General features: G+C 47.2%; 1 protein-coding gene across 3 annotated transcripts in view; it reads left to right on the top strand.

The window, feature by feature from the left end:
- The window catches only part of Dkk3 (dickkopf WNT signaling pathway inhibitor 3), a 40,827-nt gene extending 38,755 nt beyond the window's left edge, over positions 1–2,072 (top strand). For all 3 annotated transcript variants that reach the window (XM_028875843.2, XM_028875845.2, XM_037211472.1), the window contains one exon: positions 671–2,072. In XM_028875843.2, the coding sequence (XP_028731676.1) occupies positions 671–884 (214 nt within the window). In that variant the 3' untranslated portion in view covers positions 885–2,072. The remainder of the gene's footprint in view (positions 1–670) is intronic.
- The last annotated feature ends 5,796 nt before the right edge of the window (positions 2,073–7,868 follow it).

The following is a 7,868-nucleotide window of genomic DNA, read 5'->3' on the forward strand; positions in this document are numbered from 1 at the left end:
TGATGACTGAAGTTTCCCAAGTAGGTGCCCTGGGGGGAGGGTGTGGAGGGAAGGAGCCCAGACCACACGGTCACAGAGGGAGAAGATGCTGACAGGAAAGAGGGGTGAACCGCCAATGTGGACAGCACCTGTAGTGTTAGAGGCTCAGGAGACTGAAGCTTCAGGCCTAACAGGGCTGTTTCCTACATCCTTCTGTCCTTCCCACACCCTCTACTCAGCCTTCTGTTCTACCAGAATCCAGGGTCACAGGGAAGACAGACAGAACTCCCCTCCCCTCTCCTACAGAGGCCCAGGGTTACAATGTGTGCAGCAGATGTGGGGTTACATTGTGCTTCCTTCTTGGAACCCAAATGGGCAGAGGGTTGAGGGGACTCGGTGTGGCAGTGAACTTCCCAAACTCCATCACGAGGGTCTGCACCTAGGCAGACAAGCCAATAGTTAGTCCCAGAAGAGCAGGCCTGTGACTCCCCCTTGAGGACATTCTCCCGGCTGACTCTTCAGGAAGATGTTAACAGGAAGCACCTTGACAGGAAGTAGTGAGTTAGTGATGCCAGGAGGCCCACAGAGAGTACAGCCCAAGGCTTCCCCTGCAGCTGACATGCTCCAAGCCTGGCTTTGCTCTCCAGGATAACAGAGAGAACCTTGACCAAATCTCAACCCTCTTCCCCAGCCACAGTCTGGTGTACGTGTGCAAGCCAGCCTTCGCTGAGAGTCATGACCAAAATGAGGAGAGTCTGCTGCCCAGGGGGGCCCCGGATGAGTATGAAGATGGCTTCATAGGGGAGGTGCGCCACGAGCTGGAGGACCTGGAGCGGAGCCTGGCCCAGGAAATGGCCTTTGGGGAGCCTGGCCCTGCGGAGTCATTGGGTGAAGAGGAGATTTAGACCCTGACCCAGCTGAGCTGCTGGTAGATGTGCGATAGAAATGGCTAATTTATTTCCCCAGGAGTGTCCCCTAGGTGTGGGGCTGGCCAGGCCTTCTCCACAGCTCCTTCCCAGTAGCTTTTCCTCTGGCTTGACGAGGTGCAGTGTAAGTACGTTTGTTCCAGCTGCCCTGCTGCTCTGGGGCTGGGAAAGACTGACAGGGTGGGTGAGGGTAGCGGTGAGCCACCCCACACCATTGCCAGACACTCGGCTTTGTTCTTCAGGGACCGGAGATTTGTCTGAAGGGAGAAGGTGGAAAGAGGTGAAGTCTGTCCATGATGGCTTTGGGGGACACACGGAGGAGGGTGTCTGCAACCCTGCAAACATGGACCTGGCAAAATGTAGCCATTGCCTTTGTCCCATGGCCCTTCCGTGGCCCGAGGCAGTGGCCGCACAGGAGCTGTGCTGCTCTTGTGGCCTCCCACACGTTCGTCCCTCCACCCTTCCAGTTCCTCCTACCTCACTGTCAGCAAAGCCCTTGACATCCACACTCACTCCACTCGCCACCGCCGGGGAGCGGGCCTGAGTGGGTTTCTCTCCAAGCCCCGTGTTCTCTCACTCACCCCCACACCAGCCTCGATACCACCAACAGTACTTCCAAAAGGAGGTCAGTGAAATCCTTTTATTTTAATTTTTTACACATTTGAGGCGTGCTTGGAACTAAGATCAGGCCAGTTTGCACATCTGTCCCTCTGAAGTTAGAAGCGTCAGTGTGGAGGCCAGTGGTATGGACATTGTCCTCTGCCATCTGCTTTAATAACTCTGAAAGTCAGTAATTGGAGGGCAGTTTGTGGTAATTAATTCATAGGAAGGACACTGGGTAATTGTAGGGCCAGGGTTATAAATGAAATTTGCAAAGTCGCTTAGCAACAACGGAAGGCCTTTCTCAATCACACAGAAATCCAAACCAAGCCAGGCTGTGTGAAGTATGACTGTGATGTCCAGACAGAAGGCTGGGCTGGGCGTCAGGCCTCAGATGATGGTTTCAGGTGCCAGGGACTGTTTCCATCCTGTATTCATCCAGAGTTATTAAATTTTAAAGTTGCACACAAATTGTATAAGCATGCTTTCTTCTGAGTTTTCAATTATGCATAAACACATGTGTTGCACTCAAAGATCATGCATAAATCACTTTGGCTACTTTGATAATTCTTGGACTTTTCTTTTTCTTTGACTTTCAATAACTATAAACCACCTTTGCCCAGAACAATAAAATAAAACAATCTGTAGTATAAAGAGACAAAAAATATTTCCATAGAAGCAGATTTTCCAGGCCTCTGCAGTTCACTTCTTTTAGAATATGTTGGAAGTCTTATCCTTGTCTGGATGGGAAGGAGTTTTAAGAGAGAAACTCCTTTACTGTCTCCTGAAGGAATAATTGGAATATATGAGTCTTCTCTTGGAGGCTCTCTGTAATCAAATGTGGTTCTGGGCTTGTGTAGCACTGTTACTTTAACAAAATATTTGAGGTAATTAACATATATATACACATATATGTATATTATATATATATATATTTTTTCAAGATAAGGTTTCTCTGTGTTGTTTTGGTGCCTGTCCTGGATCTCGCTCTATAGACCAGGCTGGCCTCGAACTCACAGAGATCTGCCTGGCACTGCCTCCCGAGTGCTGAGATTAAAGGCATGTGCCACCACTGCCCGGATTAATTTATACATATTTTAAAAAGTTTATTTTGGTTCACCATTTCAGGTTTCAGTTGTAATCCTGTTGCCTTGAAACTGTGGAGAGGCAGCCCAACATGGTGGAAGTGTGTGGCAGAGTCAAGCTTCTCCCTTCCTGGCTAAAAGGGAGAGAGAGAGGAACACACAACCTTGTTAAGGATACGTACCCCCCCCCCATGGGCCAGGACCTGAGGCCTTCTCACAAGGTCCCACCCCATAAAGGTGCAAGGCTCTGCCCCCTTGGTTTTAGTAACTGACTCTTCTTGGTGCTGACAAGAAGCTAGTGAAGGATGGAGGTTCATTTTGTATCGGGGAAGGCACAGGGGTAGAGAGCTGGGCTGCTTCCCACATTGCTGAGGCCCAGGAAGCAGAGAGAGGGCAATACCCGGACTCGGCTTTCTCCTTCCCCCCTTTTATTTATTCTGGGCCCCCAGCCCATGGGATGGTGCCAACCACAATAAGGGTGAGTTTTCCTCCCTCAGTTGGAACTCTCTGGGAACTCCTTGCCTCACAGACATGTGCAAAAGTATGTCTCCCAAATGATTCAAAATCCATTTGGTTCCAAGACATGGAAGTGGTATATAATAACTCTTCCATATAGCACCGTGTGCCATTTAAAAGCCTTTAGAGCTCTAATCTGAAGATATCACAGTAAAGCAATGTAAACCTTTAGAAAAACAATAGATGTAAGTACCGGATGAAGTCACCCATGTCTGTGGTTTGGACCCATTTGTCTCTAAAACCTGTATTGGTTAGGATTTGCTATATTTCATCTGATAACGCTGAAATTCTGTGGTTTTAGCTCTAAATGTTAAGATTCAGAATAAATTAACAACATATTTTCAAAAAATGCTCAGGTTGACAAAGAAGATCATTGTAGCCTCCCAGTAGTGCCATGGGGAACATGTCTTTAACAACAGGTCTTCGGGCAGGGGGATACTTTACCTGGTCCATAACAGGCTTGTGACACATTAAGCTCTTTAAGGACTACATTAATGAGGTCACTGTATATTTAGGTCAACAGGGCATCAGGCACCGACTCTCTGAATTCCATGAGGTATTAACAGGTGAAGAAATGGGGCTTCAGAAAGAGGGATAGAGGTAAAAGTCGGATGAAATGGCATCTAGGGTACATTGATTATTTTACTATCCAACATGGAGGTGTTCTTCATTCAGTGTCAAAACTTACCAGGGCCACTTTAGCTCATGGATCACCTGGCAGCTATGTGTGGAGGGCTTGCTCAGAGCCAGGGGTTGGGATGTGCCCTGGGGGTTCCCAGATGAGAGTCCCCGCTCTGAAATCATCACAGTAGAAGGTGTGACACAGCTAGACCAAGAGGTGACAAAACCAGTCAACCCCATAGTATAGAGGAGCCCCAGCACAGTGCTTAGCTTGGAAGGCTGGCATGGAGGTGGGATGACAGGGTTCCTGGGAAGGTGGTGAGGGTGGAGGGGTGGGGAGACAGGATTCTCAATGGTTAGGGTGACTGGAAGCCCAGGCAAACATGAGGAGATGCTTAGAAATGGGGCTGAAAATTGTCTCATCAAAAACACCCACCGTGTATCAGGCCCTGCCTCAGTCGGGAATGAGGGAAAACTCGAGTCCCCTTCCCAGAGCTAACCACCCTGTGAAAGGCCCGAAATGCCCAGCTGAGACCACACCTCACTGTTGTTAATGAGCCATGGGAAGAGCTGAGCGGAGTACCACTCTTAACTAGCTGCCTGCTCTTTTCTTGGATCCCGTTCTGCCAGGGAAGCAGCAGCAGGAGCTGAAGGATTGGCTCCTTAATGGTGATCCCAGCAAAGGACCAAGCTGCTAAGGAGGGATTTTCCCCTTTGCCTGACAAGGAAAGCAGAACATGAAGAGCCCTCCCCTTGTTCCTGGCTTTCCAGGACAGGTACTCAAGATGAGGCATTTGGCTTCAAGGCCCTCTGGGGAAGCTGAGAGCTGCCAGGCTGCCTCCCCCCCCCCCCCCCCCCCCCCGTCAGCTAGCACTCACTTCTTAGCTTCTGTTAGCTTGGTATTCCTTGACTCATGACTCCTGTATGACTTTTATTATTTTTTGTGACTATAAATACCTGACTAGAGCAATTTAAGGGAGGAAAAGTTTAGAGTTTGAAGGAATTGTCCATGATGGTTACAGGAGTGGAGATGACTGGTCATGTGACTTTCCTATCAGGAAGTAGAGTGCATAGGAAGTGGGGCAAACCTCAAGGTCCACTTCCAGTGACCCACCTCTGCCAGCAAGACTCCACTTCCCTGATGTTCCACAACCTTCGGAGACAGTGCTGCAAGCTGAGGACCAAGTGTTCAAAGACAAGTGGGTGGTGGTGGTGGGTGGTTGTTTGAATGAGAACTGTCCCCTGTAGTCTTAGACATTTGAACATTTGGTTCCTACTTGGGGAGGTTTAGGTGATGCAGCCTTGCTGGAGGAAGTATGTCACGGGGGCAGGCTTTGAGATTTTATAGTTTTGTCTACGTTGCTTTTGCTGCTTCACGTTTGGGTTCAAGATGTGAGCTCTCAGCTTCCTGTTCCTGCTGCTATGGCACTCTACCATCATAGACTCAAACTGTAGGTCAAAATAAACTCTTAAGTTGCCTTTGGCCCTGGTGGTTTATCACAGCAACAGAAGAGTAACAAATGCAGGGGGCATTTCACACTCAAACTACAAGAGCTCCCTTCTTCAAAACCAGCAATAATGGGCCCCTCTGGTTTTCTGCAGTGAAAATTCTTCACTCTCAAGAGCTTATGTGAGTAGATGGAGCCCACATAAACAGGGTCATCTTTACCCTGAGGAGTATTATCACATCCCCAGTCTCTGTGCTGCATAAGGTTCCTGGGATTGTTTGGGGCCCTGGATATCTCAGGGAGAGTTATACTGTCTAGCACAGAAGTTTGAGTTTGAGGCCTACAAGTTGAGAACAAAAGCATTCCTGGGCACAACTATCTCTGGCTAGTGTGTGTGTATGCATGCAAGTACTCACGAATGTGTGCATGTATGTGTACACATGTGGAGACAAAAGATGAGTCAAGTTTGAATAGCTAAGTCCTTTGGGGATGGGACCTATGGACATCTACCATTAAGTCTATAAGAGGGGACAGTGACCTCACAGCAGATGGCTGCTTTGAACATAGTCATCTTTCCCACCTGCCATCAGTAGTGGTACAGGAAGAATGGACAATGGTAGGTGACCATACCTCTCACACATTCTGCATCCAGCAGTGTAACTAATAGACCATAGTGTGTGCTGAGGAAGCACACTATTTTGAATGACACAAATTTAAGATCAGATTGTTGCAATATGCAAAAAAATCCAAGTTACAGACTACACTGAGAACAGGCTTCCCATTGGGAATATCCAAGAGAGCAGTCTAGTTACTAGAAAAACCACCATTTCTTGTATCTCCACAAACTGGCTCTAAGCATGCTACCCAAGCAGTGTGAGCTTGCAATCTGTGCTCACAGTATGGAGAAGTTGGGGGTACTCAAAAGCAGAAAGGGGTGCTATCTTTGAGTAATTTGGGAGGGGGGTGCTAATGAATTCCCAGTTCCAATCATGATCTTCTCTGGAGTGGTTAGCAGCAGTGGGGAACAGGGGTGATATACCTCTCTCAACGTCCCTTTGCCCTCCTACCTTGACCCTACTGATACCTTCACTCTCTAGTGATCACAGATGTCAATGAATTATTAGTTAATCCAATGCTTTTGGTAGCTTCCAAAAGCCAACTTATGAAAACCAACACAGGTCTAGGAATACAACTCCTCCCACGTTGGCTACCCTGAAGCATCTTCAAATTCCATGTACACTCAGCTGAGGTGTCTAAAGGCCTCTTTTGAGCCACGAACTCCTTTGCAAACTGGACACAGGCCACCTTCTAGCCCCATAGGAAACTTAATGCATACCATTTTGCATTTGATTCCAGGATTCATGGCATTTTTTATAAGACTGTTAGTGACCAATGTATAGTTTTATTTTTCAAAAATTGTGTAGAATTGCTTGGGTGGAATAATGATCCACACTACTGGACACTAGACTATAACTTGCAAGTCATAGGTTTGAGAATTGTGAGGTCTTTGATGCTGAGCAGAGATGAGTCCAGAGGGAGACTGACAATTCAAGGGCAAAGAAAATCTTAGAACAACCCAGCAAAGTCACAGGTCATGCAAAGATTTACTAACCACATCATTGCACTGCCTCCTGTTTCCAACTAGGGATGTGCCGCCATACCCCCACAGCATGGCTGGCAAACAGTGCTTCTCCTGTTTATTTTCTAGCTAGGGCCTGGGATCATCCATCTTTCTAACTGTAGCACACTTTCCATTACAAGACATTAGTATTTTAGAGTAGGCTCCCTCACTTTGTCACAATTACTGTCCCTTACATCTATTCCCTCTGTAGGCCTGCTAAATGGGACACAGCCATGAAACCAAAGCTGTGGGGTTCTTGACTAGAATGCTCTTTACCTTCAACAGGGCTCAGAATTATGGCCACATGTACCTGGCTGACACAAGTCATCTGCCTTAATAAAAGCCCTTCAAAACTTCTGTGACCCCTAGAGAATGGTCACGTTTCAATGCATTTGGCCTGCTACAGGCTCCAGGTGCTACCAATTCTCTGAAGCCCAAAGGGGCTGCCTCCCACTTCTGACTCCACTGTGCAAAGCTCTCCACACCTTGCTTTCACTCACTCCCATGCACTGAGAAGCTAACTTTTGAGCTTTTTTTCCCCCACAAAGCATTTCTTCTATTCTTGGTATGTGCAATATGCCCGCAATGACTCACACACAGCAGCAACAGACCCAGAGCAGAAGGCACACACCAAGGGGCCGACAAATGGGAAGAATTGTGCCAGCCACTGAGTATACTATGCCAAACCAGATGGAAGACAAGTAAGCCCACTCTACCAACTTCCACTGATTGCCAGAAAGCCGGTCCTGGGGAGCAGACTGACGCCCAGGTCCCAGGTAAGCAGGCCTAGACCAGACCCAAGAGACTTTTAAGATATTATAGAATATCTTAATTATACTCAAACCAGAGTCAACATTTGCTAATATTAAGTATTTCTTAAAAGGAAAAAAAAAAGGTAAAAATCTGATTCTGAAGTTCTGTCAGGATCCTCTGAAGAACTTTACTATAAATATACTTCAGAGAATGAGATACTTATCCCATACAGGTAACAAAGTGCCATATTTAAAGACAACAAATTCATTCTGTACTCAGATTCATGTTCCCAGGGGTTTAATGACAAAAATAACACAGC

Source organism: Peromyscus leucopus, chromosome 1 (genome assembly GCF_004664715.2).
Source record: "Peromyscus leucopus breed LL Stock chromosome 1, UCI_PerLeu_2.1, whole genome shotgun sequence".
In the NCBI taxonomy this organism is placed as follows: domain Eukaryota; kingdom Metazoa; phylum Chordata; class Mammalia; order Rodentia; family Cricetidae; genus Peromyscus; species Peromyscus leucopus.